Source organism: Oncorhynchus mykiss, chromosome 16 (genome assembly GCF_013265735.2).
Source record: "Oncorhynchus mykiss isolate Arlee chromosome 16, USDA_OmykA_1.1, whole genome shotgun sequence".
NCBI lineage: Eukaryota > Metazoa > Chordata > Actinopteri > Salmoniformes > Salmonidae > Oncorhynchus > Oncorhynchus mykiss.
Window position 1 is genome coordinate 51,866,965 of NC_048580.1, and position 21,638 is coordinate 51,888,602.

The following is a 21,638-nucleotide window of genomic DNA, read 5'->3' on the forward strand; positions in this document are numbered from 1 at the left end:
GTCTGGATGGCTGAGCACTGGTTGAGATAGTGCTCAGGGTTGTTGCAATAAGGACAGTATATTTCTTATTGCAGCCAAACTATTGAATGCTGAGGCAGCGGATCCATTCTCCGGGTTGTCTTTAGCTCCGTGAAGGATGGATGTTGCACGTTTCGCCCTTCTGACTTCTGCCCAAGTCTGTCCTTATGCACTTTTCTTGATGACTGGCCATCATATTCTTGACACCAGGACATACTGTAACCACTCTGAGAACTCAAGTAAGGTGTATGTAGTACCTGGCTGATGAAACATGTGACAGTGGAAGTCTGACCTCATCTCGGATGGTAGCTTGCTGAGTAGGCATGCCACATGAGACTCACACATCAGCTCTATGTCGCCATCTGGACCCAGTGTCCGGAGCATGCCCACTGAGGATTAGACCTGTAGTTCAAACTTCTTGAAGGCAGCTGTATCTCCAAGGCATACATCGGGAGAGTCCACGACACTGGCTATCTTCTTCAGAGTGACATGGTGTGGCTGTCCAAACTTCTCGTTCACGGCTGCCATGGTGTCTTGAGTAAGGCATGGGGGAGTTGAGATATGAATCTACCACTAGGCAGGCTTCTTCTAGCTTTAGGTGATCCACTAGGATCTGATACGTGAAGAGCTTGTTCCCGTCAGCTGGCAGGATCTGACTTGGGTCTCGGCTGTTGAAGTTAGTTGGTTGCCCTAGGCCCTCTGTAGGTCTGCACTGCTGCTGCGGCAGTGGAGCCTTTAGAGGGCTGCGGATGGAGTTGAGGTTATGGCCCAGGTATCCATGGAACTTGACCTGTTCAGTGACCTGGTGGGTGCTCTGGTTGCCTTTGGCTGGCATCGCTTCATGGCTCATAGGCTGCTGCATGAGGGTGAGCCCTTGGAGGAAAAGGGTCACTGTACCGACGTAACGCTGTGAGGGTGCAGTACTGGCCTGATGAGGCGGTTGGCTATAGTCCACATCTGGGTGGTAGCTTGACTCTCTGGGACACGGCAAAGGTGTAGCCACTCTTTGAGGGTGGCCTGGAGTCTTGACTACTGATGATGGTCTGCTCTACTTAGCAGCAGCGGAAGTAGCCTGATCCCTCATGACTTTGAGCTCACTCATCATCTTATTCCCTCGTCTACCAGCAAGCTCCTCGCGCAGTGGCAAGGGCCGAACCTAATCGGGAGGAAGATGGGCCCGGTGACCGACGAGGTGCTGCACCCGGACAAGGGTAAGGAGAAGCAAACCTACCATATGAACCTCTTCAAGGCCTGGGAGGAGAGAGAGGAACTGTCCAAGGGGGTGTACTTCCTGGTCCACAGAGTAGAAGAAGAGGACGTGTCGGACGGGGTCCCAGGGGCATGGAAGGGACGAGTAGAGATCATACACTTTAAAGCTAGATGTGCTGAAGGAGCTGTTTGGCAAGTATCTGGCCCTCTTCAGTTAGAGGCCAAGAAGAACAAAGGTCGTGGAACACGTCATCCGTTTGAAGCCTGACCAGAACCCTGTGCACCAGCATCCTTACCCTGTGCCCGAGAGGCTGGTGGTAGCCCTCAAGGAATAGGTCCACACCATGATAGAAATGGATGTTGTCGAGCCATCGTCAAGTGAATGGAGCAGCCCCATTGTCATTGTCTCAAAGAAGGATGGCTCTGCGTGGACTTCAGGAAGGTGAATGCCATCTCCCAGTTTGATGCCTACCCCATGCCCCGCATTGACAACTTACTGGAGAGAATAGGTAGAGCTCATTACATCACCACATTTGGAACTCTGAAAAGGGTACTGGCAGGTGCCCCTGGACGAACACTGCCTTCCGGATGCCGATGGGCCTGTTCCAGTTTAAGGTTATGTCGTTTGGCCTTCATGGGGCCCCTGCAACTTTCCAGAGGCTGATGGACAAGGTCCTCCAGGACTGTGACGATTGCTGTGCTGGCCACTTGGACAACGTGGTGATCTACAGCCATTCCTGGGAGGGGCACATACAGCATCTTAGCAGACTCCTGGAGAATATCCATGATGCGGGCCTCAAGCTTAACCTCCTGAAGTGTCAGTGGGCAAACCAGGTATTCGAAAATCAAGAAGGAGTGCCTGGCTATAAAGTGGGCACCAGATAGCCTCCGGTACTACCTTCTTGGGATAACAGTTTACCTGCACATGGACCACAGAGCTCTGACCTGGATCCAGACCATGAAGGACCGGAATTCTCGCGTGACCAGGTCGTATCTGGAGCTCTGTCCCTTCCAGTGCTGTGTCCATCATAAGGGAGGAAAATAAAATGTCAAGGTGGACTATCTATCCCGGCTCCCGAACTTGGCCGCTTCGCGAGTGGAGGAAGGTAATGTGACGAAAAGCAGCATTTGGTAAGCTAACACAGCCACACACACTCATCTCCCCGTCCTTGCTCCGTTTTCAGCTACATTAGCAATGTGGGTCGACACACAAGTTAACTTAGCGATCTTAGTTCATACATTACACACATTATTCTTACCTCCCTTCAGTAACACTTTGGAATAGTATAAGGAATAATCAGACAAGCTTTAATTTTTAATTTAAGTGCCGTTTATTGTACTTATCAATGTTATGGATGAGCGAGCTGTTTGTTTGTATCTGTTCCTCTGTCTTTGTAGATTCCGGGTATGCTGAAATAAGGATTTGAACTATCGGCAATCGGGCTGGCTTTGTAGTACCTGTCCCGAATGCCATTCATGTGAATGGGCGTATTGGAAGCCACCATGTCAGTAGTGATGGGATTCTGTAAGTGTGTTATTGTGCTATATTGTATTATGATAAACCGATTGCAACGGTTCAATGAAGATAATTCCTGATATGTTTAGCTGAGTGGAAAATGTAGGCTACAAGATTACGAGGTAGGCTATGTGAGCCATAGACGGCACTCTTCACCACACCATAGCACAGTATGGTATGATGTACAATATTACTAAGACATCAAAACTATGAAATAACACATGGAATCATCTAGTAACCAAACAAGTGTTAAACAAATCTAAATATATTTTAGATTCTTCAAAGTAGTCAACCTTTGCACACTCTTGGCATTCTCTCAACCAGCTTCACCTGGAATGCTTTTCCAACAGTCTTGAAGGAGTTCCCACATATGCTGAGCACTTGTTGGCTGCTTTTCCTTCACTCTGTGGTCCAACTCATCCCAAACCATCTCAATTGGGTTGAGATTGGGTGATTGTGGAGGCCACGTAATCTGATGTAGCACTCCATCACTTTCCTTCTTGGTCAAATAGCCCTTACACAGCCGAGAGGTGTGTTGGGTCATTGTCCTATTGAAAAACAAATTCTAGTCTCACTAAGCGCAAAACAGATGGGATGGCGTATCGCTGCAAAATGCTGTGGTAGCCATGCTTGTTCAGTGTTTCTTGAATTCTAAATAAATCACTGACAATGTCACCAGCAAAGCACCATCACACCACCTCCTCCGTGCTTCACAGTGGGAACCACACATGTGGAGATCATCCGTTCACTTACTCTGCGTCTCACAAAGACATGGCGGTTGGAACCAAAAATCTCAAATTTGTACACATCAGACCAAAGGACAGATTTCCACCGGTCTAATGTTCACTGCTCATGTTTCTTGGCCCAAGCAAGTTTCTTCTTATTGGTGTCCTTTAGTAGTGGCTTCTTTGCAGCAATTCGACCATGATGTCCTGATTCACGCTATTCACGTCTCCCCTAAACAGTTGATGTTGAGATGTGTTTGTTACTTGAACTCTGTGAAGCATTTATTTGGACTGCAATTTCTGAGGCTCTTAACTCTAATGAACTTATTCTCTGCAGCAGAGGTAACTCTGGGTCTTCCTTTCCTGTGGTGGTCCTCATGAGATCCAGTTTAATTTTGGTGCTTGATGGTTTTTGCGACTGCACTTGAAGAAACTTTCAAAGTTCTTGAAATGTTCCGTATGACTGACCTTCATGTCTTAAAGTAATGATGGACTGTTGTTTCTCTGCTTATTTGAGCTGTTCTTGCCATAATATGGACTTGGTCTTTTGCCAAATAGGGCTATCTTCTCTATACCACCCCTACCTTGTCACAACACAACTGATTGGCTCAAACGCATTAAGAAGTATAGAGATTTCACAAATGAACTTTTAACAAGGCACCTGTTAATTTAAATGCATTCCAGGTGATTAGCTCATGAAGCTGGTTGAGAGAATTGCAAGAGTGTGCAAAGCAGTCATCAAGGCAAAGGGTGGCTACTTTGAAACATTAAAATATATTTAGATTTGTTTAATGCTTGTTTGGTTACTACATGATTCCATGTGTTATTTCATAGTTTTGATGTTTTCACTATTATTCTACAATGTAGAAAATAATCAAATAAAGAAAACCCTTGAATGAGGTGTGTCCAAACTTTCGAGTGGTACTGTGCATAGATAATCGGTTTTATTTGTTTTTATGTACAGATGGTTCAAAGGATCCATGCGGTGATAAGGTGGGGGCAGGGAAGTATATACACAAACAAAAAGGTGTAATGGGTTCACACTCAAAAAGATGTCACATAAAGCTTACTTCATTATTCGATGTTAAAGATCATGTTGAATATTGGACCCACTATATAGACGATTGCTTTATGATCTGGACGGGTTCCTAAATTAAATGAATTTCTTAATTACATTAACTCTAGAGTACAATCAATTTTCTTAACTATGGAAAATAACTATACATTTCTTAGATTTGTTACAAAGGGACAATATCTAAGTACTAGAGTTTACAGAAAACCTACAGATGAAAAATACTATATTGACAGCTGATAGTTATCACCCTCTCCCCTAAAAATAGGTTTACTAGTAAACCAATTTCATAGACTGCGTCGCATTTGTGACACAGAGGAAGAATATGATAGACAATCAAATTCTCTCCTTGAGCGTTTTGGCTTGAGAGGATACCTGATACCTGGCTTGATAAAGCTCAAAAACAACTTAAGCGTGAACAGAAGCCAGTTACTTAATAAATCCCAACAAAAACATACACCTTTCTCTATAAACTGTATACTTACTTTCAATGATCGCCGTCATGGCATTATCTATTATCAATAAACATTGGCACATATTATCAACAGACTCCTCTTTAAATTCTGCCTTCCAGAATCCACCTTTACTTATAAAGTATCTAGAAATCTATCAAATATATTGGTTAAATCCAATGTGGTCAGAGAGAGAAAAGAGGCATTCAGAAAAGGATGCTTCCCCTGTAGATCTTGTACCTTTTGTAGCACCATAAGGAAATGTTCTAACTTGGTATGCACTCAAGACTTCTAGGACCTATGAGATAAAGTAATGTGTAAATTTCACTATGAAATGAGTTATTTATATGTTAGTGTTCTTGTAATAATATTTATATTGGAAAAACATCCCGTGCCTTGAAAGTACACCTTGGAGAACATAAATCCACCTCGCAAGTTGCGAGACACACAAAATCTTTCTATTAATGAATTGCGTTGCATCAGAATTTAAAAAGTTCATCCACCACGTAGGGTTGACTATGACAAAAGATTACTCCAAAGAGAAGTGGATATACAAATGTAATTCTGTATCTCCACATGGTTTAAAATTAATGAGAATATTTCACGTTCCAATAAGCCAAATTTAGACTGTTAGACAAGAACACTGTCCATATCAGATTTTGCATATCGTTTATGAGTTGGCCCCACATATCTATGAACGGTTGTGCCTAACGTCCTTTGTGGTAGGCTACCTCATCAATTGGTATTATATATTTGGGTGAGCGAACAACTGGGACGGTTGATTTGTGAGTTGCCCTTGGTGCCCGCTCCCATACCCTATAATTATTTATTTCGTTGTTACTAATTTGTCTACAGGTTGACCAGAAAAGCCACATCCCTGATTGGCAGATGAGTGGCAACATGGATTAAAAGCACCTGCTGGTCATCTGTTCTCTACAAATACTGTTTTGAATTCAAATAAAATTGTACCTACACTGAAGAAGGCTGTAAAGCCGAAACGTCTGTGTATGCTATCCCCGATGCAGTGAAAATAATTACAAACATTGAATAATGAAGTAAGCTTTGTGACATCTTTTTGAGTGCGAACCCAGTACGCCTTTTTGTTTCTCTGAATTTGCATGTTTTACGTACTAGCCAAGGTTCTTGGAGAGCGCGATCGTTCTCTTTTGATTAGGCAGGGGTGTATATCCCAGATTTCAATGTTAGATTATATGTCAGTGTATGCGGCTGAGTTGTTGGTTGTGATTATAGGTCTGACTTGGGTGGAGGAGGTGAAACCACTCAGTGGTGATGTTCTCTGATTCGGCTGCAGTGTTGAGTTGTGTGAAGACGGGCAGGTCCGATAGGGGAGACTGTTTGTGGAGATGATGGTGCTGTTAATGTGACTGGAGAGGATGGTAGTGGTGAGAAGTTTTTGTTGGGTTCCCGCCCATGTGGGTGTGGAGGTAATGAGAAGGCTGATGTGGTGGATAAGAGTGCTGTGAGGAGAGAGAGGGTAGATATTCAGGTCCCGCTGGGCCGCATGGAAGTCAAGTCCTTGATCTAGGCAGAAGCGCTCGATCGTTGACAAACAGACTAGGAAGTTAGTTGTGAGGGGAGGCAATTTTATCAGGTGCACAGGTCAGTAAAGGAAGAGATAAGGAGTTTGGGATGTAGGAGAGAGGAAGTTGTGTGGAGTAGACTATGGGTTGGGCACACAGGTTTGAATGGCACGTTGTGAATGATGAGACATGAAACATGTCTGTGTGATGAGTGGTTGGTGGAAGAAACCGTGGAGTATGTGTTGATATTTTGTGAACTGTATGATGTAGAAAGGGTTATAGAGGCTGGTTTGGGTGGTGTAGTGGGGGAATGGAAGTGGTGTCTTAGACTCTCACTTAGAGGAACAGGACTAATGAAAATATTTTCATGTTGGTTGGCCGTGACTGGCCTCACACTCCAGTACAGTAGGTGGCGGTGTATGCACCTTAAAAGTTGGATGCGATCTGCCAATCCAATCCCAAAGAAGAAGAACTACGGCCAGTAGATGGCGAAAGGATTGTTGTTAATGACAGGGTAGTTTTCGTCACAGGCTGGGAGAACAGACAGCTGTTGTAAAGATGGCGTTGGAGAGGTTGCATAGGGAGAAATGTTTGGAGAACATGAGTGATTGGAGAAGGTGGCGGAAAAGGAAATAAGGAAAGAAAGTGGAGCATATTATGAGTAATCATGGAGTGTCGGATTACACAGGCCTTCTGAAAGATCTGGTGAAGGAGAAGATGCTGGACAAGAAAAAAGGAGGACATTGGAAATGGTTATGAGGGAATTTGGAATGATGGATTTCACAGAACTCTTGGAAAGAACTTGAGGAAATTGAGTGACGAGAGTGAGGATGAATTAGATGTGGTGGCAGATGCAGTGATGACTGTTGAGAAGAAGTTAAGTGTAGAGGGAAGCAATATGGTGAGGAAGGTTGGTGTCTAGTGCAAAAAGAGGTATACGTGTTCCAGTAGCTCAGCTATGGAACCTGACGAGTGTGGATGAAGTTCCTGCAGTGAGGACCGCTGAGTTCGGGCCTCGGTCCGAGGATGTAAAGGATGATTCTGGCCCAGTGGGAGTAAGATTTGTGGAGAGAATGGACCCTTGCATTTTGGCTGATCCATAAGTGGTGGTAGGTTGAGTGGAGAAGAGGATTGGGACGATTTATTGTGTTTTTTCAGTCCAGAGGGAGTGGGCACTCCGGATCACACGATTTGGGACAATAAATGTGACTTGCTTTGCTCTCCAGAGCAGGGCACCATTGAAAGGAGTGATAACTGGGGTGGCATTAAATGTTAAGGAAGATCAGCTGAAAGTGAAGATTTCCGGTGTCTGTGACGCTCGCCGTTTGATCCGGTGAAGAGCGTGGGTAAACGGAGAAGACATTGTCTGTCGTGTTGAGGTTTGATGTAAGGTCTTAACAGCAGGTAGCCTCATGGTTCGAGCATTTGGCCAGTACCCGAAAGGTTGCTAGATCGAATCCCCGAGCTGACAAGGTAAAAATATGTCGTTCTGCCCCTGAACACTGTTCCTAGGCCTTCATTGTAAATAAGAATTTGTTCTTAAACTGACTTGCCAGGTTAAATATAGGTAGGCCGTGAATGGCCTCACACTCCAGTACAGTAGGTGGCGGTGTAAGCAACTTAAATTTGATGCGATCAGCCAACACTATCCCGAAGAAGAAGTCACAGGCTGCTGCGGGGATACAGCTAGATACTATTGAACGCCGAAGACCGTATTTTTGCCAGGCAAGTCATAGACCGTATAAGTGAAGAAGATGTTCGAGGAACAGTAATGGAGAAGCTTTGATCCAACGTTTTTCACGCCACTTCGATACGAAGTGATTTTCATAGCAGGTTAAGAGAGCCTTTTCGGTAGTGCGGCCCCAATTTTCGTGGCAAATCATAACGACGTGTTACCTCAAACGGTGAGCTACCTTGAAGGCGTTGATGTAAAGTAGCTAGCTAGGCTATTTTGCTTGCTAGCCATCAGACACGCTAGCTAGCGCTTAAAAGTTAGCTTGGACAGCTAGTCCGGGTTTCTCTGTTGAAGCTGGTTAGTTAGCTACATTTTTAGCCTGACAGATTTGCTATCAGATAGCTCACTAGATAGTTATCTTGATAACTAGTTAGGTAGCATGCTTAGCTAGGTACCTGTTGTGTTGCTGTTAATTGAACTAACGTTTAGGTAAATACAGTAGGTTGAAAGCCGACGCCGAAAACATTGGTTGCTCGACCTACGTCGAGGAAGGAGAGTATTGTTTTGTCATCGACAATGAAATATTCTTATGGTTACTGTTGAATTTGTTGGCACCTTAAATTCTTGCACATTTTCTCAGAAAAAGTAACTGTTTCAACACTGTCTGCTCAGGCAAAAACGTCTAAACTTGGAACCAATCAGTACTCCTGTACGTACCTCTCATGATGAACGCAGCCAATGATCTGCTTCTACCTAGCAAAAATGTAAATACAGCCTCACATGAAATAGTGATCCGAATGTCTGCGGTCTGTGTGTTAAATCAGAGGGACTAACTAACTTTAGCTCCCAAAGACTGAATGACGTAAGATAAATATTACTTTGAGTGCACTTGAAATATGCAGCATCCTATACGAATGGTCTTGATGTGCCTGCTTAGGAAGCTAGTGTTTCATGAGCTATTTCTCAGTGAATTCAATTTTGAATCATGTTTTGGCATGATTGTTTAATTTCAATTAACTAGTTGCAAGCTTAAACATTCAATCATATAATTAGTCCAAACAAAATAATGTAGATAGAAAGATGGCATGTATGCTAGAATGGAGGTTTAAAAACGACAGCTGCATATGTATATTAGCCAATACATATGGCATAACATAAGTGTACCTTGCAATGCGAACTTCTCTAAAAACAGTTGTACAATGCGCTCTGCAATTAAATGACCAGAGTTTGATTTCTAAACCAGATTATTTGTCATAGTAACTGCCCAATACTAGGGCTGGGAATTTCCAGGAAGCTCATGATATAAACTCGGCAAAAAAAGAAAAAAACGTCCTCTCACTGTCAACTGTGTTTATTTTCAGCAAGCTTAACATGTAAATATTTGTATGAACATGATTCAACAACTGAGACACAAACTGAACAAGTTCCACAGACATGTGACTAACAGAAATGGAATAATGTGTCCCTGAACAAAGGGGAGCGGGGGTCAAAAGTAAGTCAGAATCTGGTGTGGCCACCAGCTGCATTAAGTACTGCAGTGCATCTCCTCCTCGTGGACGGACTGCACCTGATTTGCCAGTTCTTGCTGTGAGATGTTATCCCAATCTTCTACCAAGGCACCTGCAAGTTCCTGGACATTTCTGTTGGGAATGGCCCTAGCCCTCACCCTCCGATCAAACAGGTCCCAGACATGCTCAATGGGATTGAGATCCGGGCTTGTCGTTGGCCATGGCAGAACACTGACATTCCTGTCTTGCAGGAAATCATGCACAGAACGAGCAGTATGGCTGGTGGCATTGTCATGCTGGAGGGTCATGTCAGGATGAGCCTGCAGGAAAGGTAGCACGTGAGTGAGGAGGATGTCTCCCCTGTAACACACAGCGTTGAGATTGCCTGCAATAACAACAAGCTCAGTCCGATTATGCTGTGACGCACCGCTCCAAACCTTGATGGACCCTCCACTTCCAAATTGATCCCGCTCTAGAGTACAGGCCTCTGTGTAATGCTCATTCCTTCAACGATAAGTGCAAATCCGACCATCACCTGGTGAGACAAAACCGTGACTCGTCAGTGAAGAGCACTTTTTGCCAGTCCTGTCTGGTCCAGCGATGGTGGGTTTGTGCCCATAGGCAACGTTGTAGCCAGTGATGTATGAGGACCTGTCTTACAACAGGCCTACAAGCCCTCAGTCCAGCCTCTCTCAGCCTATTGCGGACAGTCTGAGCACTGGTGGAGGGATTGTGCTTTCCTGGTGTAACTCGGGCAGTTGTTGTTGCCATCCTGTACCTGTCCTGCTGGTGTGATATTTGGATGTACCGTTCCTGTGCAGGGGATGGTACACGTGGTCTGCCACTGCGATCAGCTGTCCGTCATGTCTCCCTGTAGCACTGTCTTAGGCGTCTCACAGTACGGACATGGCAATTTATTGCCCTGGCCACATCTGCAGTCCTCATGCCTCCTAGCAGCATGCCTAAGGCACATTCACGCAGATAATCAGGGACCCTGGGCATCTTTCTTTTGGTGTTTTTCAGAGTCGGTAGAAAGGCCTCTTTAGTGTCCTAAGTTTTCATAACTGTAACCTTAATTGCCTACCGTCTGAAGGCTGTTAGTGTCTTAACGACCGTTCCAAGGGTGCATGTTCATTAATTGTTTATGGTTCATTGACCAAGCATGGGAAGAAGTATTTAAACCCTTTACAAGAAAGATCTGTGAAGTTATTTGGATTTTTACGAAATATCTTTGAAAGACAGGGTCCTGAAAATAGTCTTTCTTTTTTCCTGAGGTTATCAAGATACTTACAGTTGAAGTTGGAAGTTTACATACACCTTAGCCAAATACATTTAATTTACTCAGTTTTTCACAATTCCTGACATTTAATCCTACTAAAAATTCCCTGTCTTAGGTCAGTTAGGATCACCACTTTATTTTAAGAATGTGAAATGTCAGAATAATAGTGATTTATTTCAGGTTTTCTTTCATCACATTCCCAGTGGATCAGAAGTTTACATACACTCAATTAGTATTTGGTAGCGTTGCCTTTACATTGCTTAACTTGGGTCAAGCGTTTCAGGTAGCCTTCCACGAGCTTCCCACAATAAGTTGGGTGAATTGTGGCCCATTCCTCCTGACATACTTGTTTTTCATAATGTACGTTTTATGCATATACATTCCAACAAAGAACACAATCACAAATAGTGTTTCACCATTTATTTAATATTTATACAAATATCAAAGGTGTCTCAGGCAGCATTTTGAAATATCTAAATATAGTGTAATATACCAATCAATATATATCAAGTGCGGTGGAGGGCACAATCTTAGTGTTGCAGTCCAGAAATGAGAGCATTACCATCTATGTCAAAAGCCTGGGTCTTTGGAGGCTGTAGAACTGTCATCAACTCGTGCCTCAGTATTTCCCAATTCTCAATAGGATAATTTGTGTACCCAGGCCCCATAGGCATATCGAAATGATCCCACCCTGGTAACCGATGTAGAGAGTGACAAGTGCCTTAGCAGAATGCAATCTAAAGCTTGTATGGTCCAAAGACGACAAGTCTACTATCTATGGCAAAAGCCTGGAGGGACATTAGAATTCTCACCACTGCATGTAACAATAGTAGAATATGTTTGTCACTTGTCAGACTGAATCTATATTGAATTTAAGGTGCTCAAAAACAAGCTTGTGTATCTGTAGTTGGTGTTCTTCAGCTTTAAAGTGCACTATGCTGTGTAAGAGAAAACCCATAAAGAAAGACAACGGGGAAATGCATATGTGGTCCCAATGGCTAAATAGGGAGGGCAGAGCTAGTTCAAACTGCAGTAAGATGGTTCTCCTCACAGGGGAATGAATCAGCCCATGCTTGGTGAATAGAACTTGATCTCACTTGGTTGTGAGATAAGAATAATTAAAATAAATCACCACAGCAAAGGAATGTAGTTCATGAGCTTGAAAATGTACATCCTGACAGTCTGAGGCAGGGTGCTCTGCAATCATCCTCCATCTATTGACTGGGATTTTTATTTAATCTTTATTTAACCAGGTAGGCAAGTTGAGAACAAGTTCTCATTTACAATTGTGACCTGGCCAAGATAAAGCAAAGCAGTTCAACACATACAACAACAGAGTAACACATGAAGTAAAACAAACATACAGTCAATAAATAATACAGTAGAAAAATAAGTCTATATACAATGTGAGCAAATGAGGTGAGATACGGGAGGTAAAGGCAAAAAAAAAGGCCATGGTGGCAAAGTAAATACAATATAGCAAGTAAAACACTGCAAAGGTAGATTTGCAGTGGAATAATGTGCAAAATAGAAATAATGGGGTGCAAAGGAGCAAAATAAATACAGTAGGGGGAGAGGTAGTTGTTTGGTCTAAATTATAGATGAGCTATGTACAGGTGCAGTAATCTGTGAGCTGCTCTGACCGCTGGTGCTTAAAGCTAGTGAGGGAGGTAAGTGTTTCAGAGATTTTTATAGTTCGTTCCAGTCATTGGCAGCAGAGAACTGGAAGGAGAGGCGGTCAACGGAATAATTGGTTTTGGGGGTGACCAGCGAGCTGAGATAAGGGGGGACTTTACCTAGCAGGGTCTTGTAGATGACCTAGAGCCAGTGGGTTTGGCGACGAGTATGAAGCAAGGGCCAGCCAACGAGTGTGTACAGGTCGCAGTGGTGGGTAGTATATGGGGCTTTGGTGACAAAACGGATGGCACTGTGATAGACTGCATCCAATTTATTGAGTAGGGTATTGGAGGCTATTTTGTAAATGACATCGCCGAAGTCGAGGATCGGTAGGATGGTCAGTTTTACGAGGGTATGTTTGGCAGCATGAGTGAAGGATGCTTTGTTGCGAAATAGGAAGCCAGTTCTAGATTTAACTTTGGATTGGAGATGTTTGATGTGAGTCTGGAAGGAGAGATTATAGTCTAACCAGACACCTAGGTATTTGTAGTTGTCCACATATTCTAAGTCAGAACCGTCCAGAGTAGTGATGTTGGACGGGCGGGCAGGTGCGGGCAGCGATCGTTTGAAGAGCATGCATTTAGTTTTACTTTTATGTAAGAGCAATTGGAGGCCACGGAAGGAGAGTTGTGTGGCATTGAAGCTCGTCTGGAGGGTTGTTATGTGTCCAAAGAAGGGCTAGAAGTACACAGAATGGTGTCGTCTGCGTAGAGGTGGATCAGAGACTCACCAGCAGCAAGAGAGACATCATTGATGTATACAGAGAAGAGTCGGTCCAAGAATTGAACCCAGAGGCACCCCCATAGACTGCCAGAGACCTGGACAACAGGCCCTCCGATTTGACACAATGAACTCTGTCTGAGAAGTAGTTGGTGAACCAGGCGAGGCAATCATTTGAGAAACCAAGGCTATCGAGTCTGCCGATGAGGATGTGGTGATTGACAGAGTCGAAAGCCTTGGCCAGGTCAATGAATACGTCTGCACAGTATTGTTTCTTATCGATGGTGGTTAAGATATCGTTTAGGACCTTGAGCGTGGCTGAGGTGCTCGCATGACCAGCTCTGAAACCAGATTGCATAGCGGAGAAGGTATAGTGGGATTTGAAATGGTCGGTAATCTGTTTGTTGACTTGGCTTTCGAAGACCTTAGAAAGGCAGGGTAGGATAGATATAGGTCTGTAGCAGTTTGGGTCAAGAGTGTGTCCCCCCCCCCCTTTGAAGAGGGGGATGACCGCAGCTGCTTTCCAATCTTTGGGAGTCTCAGACGACACGAGAGGTTGAACAGGCTAGTAATAGGGGTTGCAACAATTGTAGCGGATCATTTTAGAAAGCGAGGGTCCAGATTGTCTATCCCAGCTGATTTGTAGGGGTCCAGATTTTGCAGCTCTTTCAGAACATCAGCTGACTGGATTTGGGAGAAGAAGAAATGGGGAAGGCTTGGGCAAGTTGCTGTGGGGGTTGTCACGAGAATTAAGTTCTAAAGGTTCATAACCCAATTCAATTATACTGCTCAGTCTGCAACTCAGAATTTGTAAGATACTGGTCGAATGAAACAGACGAAGCTGAAATAGTCAAAGGTTTATTGACGAGAGCGCTGGTTAGTTTTACAAGACCATTCATTTTATACTGGCTTCTTACGTAAATACTTTCATACACAGACTCCTTACGCACATACTTTCCCACACCAATTCCTTACGCACATACTTACACACACAAACATTAGGTATCCTACGCACATACTGTACCACCACCCAGCCGACGAAGATTAGGGGAGGCTGTGAGAATCACTCCCCGTCCTCCCTCAAGATAGGGAGACCGTGGGAAGTACCTCCCGTCCTTTCCTCAATCTTTCATAGGCCCCTAGCCAGGGACAGTCTGTGTTCAAGATACCATGGAGACATATTGTACAGTTATTGTTTTACCCTAATTCTGACTAAAACTACACACATCATGACTAAAACTACACACATCATTTATTATAATTTTACAATTCTGATACATTTCACTGGCCTTTTATATGGTTTCAGGGTGGAATATTCTAATCATTAATTTAAACATATAAATTCCATCAACAGGGGTGCAATGCTGTTGACCGGGGAAGGGGTAGCCAGGTGGAAAGCATGGCCAGCCGTAGAAAAATGCTTATTGAAATTCTTAATTATAGTGGATTTATCAGCGGTGACAGTGTTTCCTATCCTCAGTGCAGTGGGCAGCTGGGAGGTGTTCTTATTCTCCATGGACTTTACAGCGTCCCGGAACTTTTTTGAGTATGTGTTGCAGGAAGCAAATTTCTGCTTGAAACAGCTAGCCTTTGTACTGCAGCGCCAGCTGTGCACCAGAGACTCTGGGTTCGCGCCCAGGCTCTGTTGTAACCGGCCGTGACCGGGAGGTCCGTGGGGCGACGCACAATTGGCATAACGTCGTCCGAGTTAGGGAAGGTTTGGCCGGTAGGGATATCCTTATCTCATCGCGCACCAGCGACTCCTGTGGCGGGCCGGGCGCAGTGCACGCTAACCAAGGTTGCCAGGTGCACGGGGTTTCCTCCAACACATTGGTGCAGCTGGCTTCCGGGTTGGATGCGCGCTGTGTTAAGAAGCAGTGCAGCTTGGTTGGGTTGTGTATCGGAGGACGCATGACTTTCAACCTTCATCTCTCCCGAGCCCGTACGGGAGTTGTAGCGATGAGACAAGATAGTAGCTACTAGCAATTGGATACCACGAAAAGGGGGGTAAAAAAAAGCTAGCTTTTCTAGCTGCCTGTGTAGTTAGATATAGCCCTTGGTTTCTAGCTTCCCTGAAAAGTTGCATATCACGGGGGCTGTTCGATGCTAATGCAGAACGCCATAGGATGTTTTTGTGTTGGTTAAGGGCAGTCGGGTCTGGAGAGAACCAAGGGCTATATCTGTTCCTCGTTCTAAATTTCTTGAATGGGGCATGCTTATTTTAAGATGGTGAGGAAGGCATTTAAAAAAAATAACCAGGCATCCTCTACTGACGGGATGAGGTCAATATCCTTCCAGGATACCCCGGCCAGGTCGATTAGAAAGGCCTACTCACTGAATTGTCTCAGGGAGCTTTTGACAATGATGAGCTGAGGTTGTTTGCCCGCTGACCCATTACGGATGCAGGCAATGAGGCAGTGATCGCTGAGATCTTGGTTGAAAACAGCAGAGGTGTATTTAGAGGGCAAGTTGGTTAGGATGATATCCTATGAGGGTGCCCGTGTTTACGGCTTTGGGGTGGTACCTGGTAGGTTCATTGATAATTTCTGTGAGATTGAGGGAATCAAGTTTAGATTGTAGGATGGCTGGGGTGTTAAGCATGTTCCAGTTTAAGTCGCCTAGCAGCACGAGCTCTGAAGTTAGTTGGGGGGCAATCAGTTCACATATGGTGTCCAGAGCACAGCTGGGGGCAGAGGGTGGTCTTTAGCAGGTGGCAACGGTGAGAGACTTTTTAGAGTTTTTTAGAGAGGTGGATTTTTTAAAGTAGAAGTTCAAATTGTTTGGGTGCAGACCTGGATAGTAGGACAGAACTCTGCAGGCTACCTCTGCAGTAGATTGCAACTCTGCCCCCTTTGGCTGTTCTATCTTGTCTGAAAATGTTGTAGTTTGGGATGGAGATTTCAGAGTTTTTGGTGGTCTTAAGCCAGGATTCAGACACGGCTAGGACATCCGGGTTGGCAGAGTGTGCTAAAGCAGTGCATAAAACAAACTTGGGGAGGAGGCTTCTAATGTTAACATGCATGAAACCAAGGCTATTACGGTTACAGAAGTCAACAAAAGAGAGCGCCTGAGGAATAGGAGTGGAGCTAGGCACTGCAGGGCCTGGATTCACCTCTACATCACCAGAGGAGGAGTAGGATAAAGGTACGGCTAAAAGCAATGAGATTGGTCGTCTAGAACGTCTGGAACAGAGAGTAAAAGGAGGTTTCTGGGGGCGATAAAATAGCTTCAAGATATAATGTACAACATAGGTATTATAGGATGTGAATACAGTGGAGGTAAACCTAGGTATTGAGTGATGATGAGAGAGATATTGTTTCTGGAAACATTGAAACCAGGTGATGTCATCGCATGTGTGGGTGGTGGAACTGAGAGGTTGGATAAGGTATAATGAGCAGGGCTAGAGGCTCAACAGTGAAATAAGCCAATAAACACTAACCAGAAAAGCAATGGACAAGGCATATTGCCATTAAGGAGAGGCATGCTTAGTCGAGTGATCATAAGGGTCCAGTTAGTAGTGAGTTTGGTTGGGGTAACGGTGATTCAGACAGCTAGTTGGGCCATTGGTAGCAAGCTAGCATAGGATGGAGGTCTGTTTTTGGCCACCTCGTGCGTTTCCGTCGGTAGATTAGTGGGGTTCCGTGTGGTAGAGGAGATCAAGGGGGATCAATCCAATACAATCCAATACACCTATTGTAGGTGGGATCAATCCACCTACAATAGGTGATTGTAGCCCAGGAGTGGCTGATGGATCTCTTCAGCTGGCTAGCTCCGGAATAATTGATGTTTGCTCCGGGATCGGCGTAAGCCAATAGTCACACGGATAGCAGCTAGCTAGCTGCGAGATCCAGGTGTAAATGTCCAGAGCTTGCGGTTGAAATCCGGGGATATGGAGAGAAAAATAGGTCCCGTATGTTCTGGTCATGTTGTATAAAACTGCCGATCGCTTTTTGAGCTAAAGGATATCTGATGACCATCAACCGTGGTTAGCTGAATACTAACGTTAGCCAGTAAGCTGGCTAGCTTCTGAGCTTCTGGCTAGCTTCTATTGTGGATTTCAGATTTGAGGTAAATAATACTTTTTTTTTTAATTGGTGAGGTGGGTTGCAGGAGAGTGTTTTGAAGTTGAGTTTTTGGAAAAGAAAATATCTAAAAGATATGCGAAGAAAGATGTAAATATATATATACACGGGACACAGCAAGACGTTGTATATGATTATGTATTTAATTAGTAGGTCCTGCCTTGATGACTGTATTAGCTTTACAATACTTGTCCTATAGATTTTTGTAGTCTTAAATTATTACTTGGAATAAACTGATAGCTAAAATGCTCCTTGTCCTGGAATGGCATGCTAGCTAGTGATAAAGCTATCTTCTCCTGCTAGCTAGCAACATATCTACTTGTTGTAATTAGCTAGCTAACTAGCAAGTTAGCTACTTTACTAAGGTTGTTTGGAGTCATTTTACAGCTTGCATTGATGTTATAATGATTCTGTAACTACAACTAAATAAAATACTTTACCTGATAGAGCAGTTTGTCGGACGGAGATCTCTCGAGCTGTCACCAACTGTCTACTGCCTTTGGTATGGATCATGTCATTGGCAGACGTGATTAGCAACAATAGTACCATGGATAGTACAGGTGTTGTGATTGGTTTACAGTGTAGTAATCTGCAGTGTTTGTCTGTCCAGCTAGCTAACATAAAATGTACCTACATTTAGGAAAAATTTGGAAGAATTGACATTGCCAACCAACAGAAATGTTTTCAGAATAAATAAATATACACTATGTAAAAACCAGCTCCTCCGTCGACAGTGATCAATCATCTAGATGAATTGCCATTCGAGCGGGGTTTAATAACCTTGCCGTAGTAGGCTCCATGACAAGAGAAGTACTAGCCAAGTTACTTGTCATACCAGCAGTGGTTAGACTATTTTGGAAAAGTGACCTAGCTAACTTAGCTGTAACAGATAGCTAGCAAGGTAGTTATTGACTGGCTTGCAATCACACTTGTCTTTATATGTAACTAGCTAGCTATCTAGCTAACGTAATCCTGAAAGAATGATCAACGCAATATGATATGTAGCTAGTAATACTTCATGGGTAATGTAATTTGCACAGTCGGTGTTCCTATGCATGCATACATACATACAGATACAAGTTCAAGGTCTTTTCAAAGTTTGTCATATGCCACTGACTAGCTAGATACTTTGTATGCTAAATGTTGCACATACATGCTATAACGTTACCCAAAAGACAACATGCTTAAGTTTATCTTACTAGGTACGCTGACCTTGCGTTCTAAGCTAGCCGCTGTATCATTTGGCGTTTGTCAACAGTAGCCCAAAGCTGAAGCTTATAGACTCATATCATATAAGGTTAAACTCTGGGCTATGTAAACCGTAAAAGAGACACACTTTTGAAGGCAACCTGTTACCCTGCCTTGTTGACTGTGTAGACCTGACGCCTCCATTTTTGTCCCCTCGTGGCCTGTGTTTCCTATCAGACTGTGAGCTGAGATGGAAACTGGAGAGCAGGTTGGAGTGGAGGCTGTCCCCTACTGCTGTTCTGACTTTGATAGTGGGGAGACCCCCGCCCGTGGCCTGGCCATCCGCACCAGAAAGACCCGCAGTCTGAGCACCTCATCTGCCACTGCCTGCGACTACAGGTACCGTATTATCACCCCGTTTTCACTTCACCGTGTGGAATACTAAAATAAACGATGGAACAATCAAATTTAAAGTCACTCTTGATTTTCTCACTACCCTATTTTTTTTTGTTATTCACATTAACTTTTTCATTTTCAATGTGTATGCGCAAATTGTATATGCACACTTCTGGGAGTACCAGGTTTCTCCCCAGAGAATGTAACTGTGGCACTGCACCACCCTGTGGATTGGCTGCGCCACTATGTGATTAAAAAAATAAATATATATATATATATTAAAACACAACATGTAAATTGTTGGTCCCGTGTTTAATGTGATGAAATTAATGACCCCAGAAGTGTTCCATTTGCAGTTTGTTTCTCTCCTATTTTGTTTACATCCCTGTTAGTGAAAATGTTTCCTTTGCCAAGGTAATCCTTCCACCTGACAGGTGTGGCATGTGAAGAAGCTGATTAAACAGCATGTTCATTACACAGGTGCACCTTGTGCTGGGGACAATAAAAGGCCACTCTAAAATGTGCAGTTATGTGACAAAACACGATGCCACAGATATCTCAAGTTGAGGGAGCGTGTAATTGGCATTCTGACAGCAGGAATGTCCACCAGAGCTGTTGCCAGAGAATGTTACTTTCTCTACCATAAGCTGCCTCCAACATTGTTTTAAAGAATTTGACAGTACGTCCAACCGGCCTCACAACTGCAGACTACGCCACCCCAGGACCTCCACATCCGGCTGCTTCACATGCGGGATCGTCTGAGACCAGCCACTCGGACAGCTGACGAAACTAAGGAGTGTTTCTGTCTGTTGTAAAGCCCTTTTGTGGGGGAAAAACTCATTCGGAATGGCTGGTCCTGGCTCCCTAGTGGGTGGGCCTATGCCCAGCTGCCGGCAAAACGCACAAAAGTGCTGTTTGACTGAATGTTTATGCGCCTGCTTCTGCCTACCACCGCTCAGTCAGATACTTAGATACTTGTATGCTCAGTCAGATTATATGCAACGCAGGGCACGCTAGATAATATCTATTAATATCATCAACCATGTGTAGTTAACTAGTGATTATGATTGATTGTTTTTTATAAGAAGTTTAATGCTAGCTAGCTACTTACCTTGGCTTACTACATTCACGTAACAGGCAATCTCCTTGTGGAGTGCAACGAGAGGGGCAGGTCGTTATTGCGTTGGACTAGTTAACTGTAAGGTTGCAAGATTGGATCCCCCGAGCTGATAAGGTGAAAATGCCGATTTCCGATTGTTATGAAAACTTGAAATTTGCCCTAATTAATCGGCCATTCCGATTAATCGGTCAACCTCTAATCTGGTGTTGGCAAAAGGGTACTGTGTTTTAGCAACTGAGAATGAGGCATCTGTCGTATGTTAGAGTATGACAGTTGAATGAACATAAGAGATTTCCTGGTGAGCAATGCTTTTCAGATAACACACAGACCCATAATTGCCACTTTCACACTTAATTTATTCAGTTTTGGTAGGCCTAAATGTGCTAGCCTCTCCGTTGCAGTGTGGTTTGAGGTTGACAGAGAGTATATATACGCAGCCCATTACGACATGTCCGTGGTTTGAAATTCCACCATCTCAAATGTGAAATACTGTACAGTCCCTCAGACAACCAGAGCAGGAAATGACACATCAAGTGTGTTTCCCCACGGTGGATGATGCAGGAAGTGGAGGGAGTGTATGTGATGGCAACTACCAGCTGAGCCCTCCATAAATTATCATCGTCTTAAGCATCACACACACAAACACATTGTGTTTGTCTGCAGCCTGTAGTGTAGTAACAGATAGTGAACTTTTAGAACCAGACCGCTAATAGGATTTGCTAACCTGAGTCACGTGACCTGACTGACCAGAGGGCCTTCTGAGAGGGGAGGAGAGGCAGTCCTCTTATCCAGCGCCATCAGAGCAGGTGAACTCATTTAGCCCAATTGGAAATGGCCTTCCACCCCTAATACAATCTAAGTTCTAAAACAAGTACTGATATTTTAATGAAGTATAGAAAATTAGTTCAGGATTTTTACACTGCTGCACTCTTGAAGCTGGCTTTCTATCTGTATTTGAGAACTTTGAAGGTAACAGGTCACTCACGTGTGTGAAACTGAATGTTTCTTTGGTTGCAGCCTAATTTATTATGTTCCTATTTCATTATTTGCTGTTGCAGTATTTCCAAAGCTGAGGTTGGACATTCAATTTTAATCAGTGTTTGAGATGAATAGTATTTCTCAATTCGTTAAGCTTAGAAATGTCAGATGGGTGATGAGGGTGTTGCATAATATCATATTTAATTTGACTTCCTTGCAAAATAATTTGTGTTACCAGCCCTAGAAATGAATCATACCTATATCTGAAGACATGTTAATAGCTTCCAACGTCTCCTGAAAATTGCAGTAGAATTGTCAAAATATAATAATTAGAGCGGCAATTATTTTGCAACCTCTAATTGTAAATGAGGGGATGTTGAAAATGTAGGCCTAGCCTATGCAGGATGGGTACTTTATTGTTTCATAACAAACTAACAGACCCAGGGCTTAGTATTCATTCTTCTCATGGTTTGAGGTTTCAT

General features: G+C 43.8%; 1 protein-coding gene across 3 annotated transcripts in view; it reads left to right on the plus strand.

Annotated features, from left to right (window-relative positions):
* The first annotated feature begins 8,175 nt into the window (after positions 1–8,175).
* Positions 8,176–21,638, plus strand: part of nadka (NAD kinase a) — a 40,754-nt gene continuing 27,291 nt past the window's right edge. For 2 of the 3 annotated variants that reach the window (XM_021566332.2, XM_021566333.2), the window contains exons 1-2: positions 8,178–8,437; positions 18,900–19,061. In XM_021566332.2, coding sequence (XP_021422007.1) covers positions 18,913–19,061 — 149 coding nt within the window. In that variant the 5' untranslated portion in view covers positions 8,178–8,437; positions 18,900–18,912. Of the gene's footprint in view, positions 8,438–18,899; positions 19,062–21,638 lie in introns of all 3 variants that reach the window. The other variant, XM_036947187.1, reaches the window with a different exon arrangement.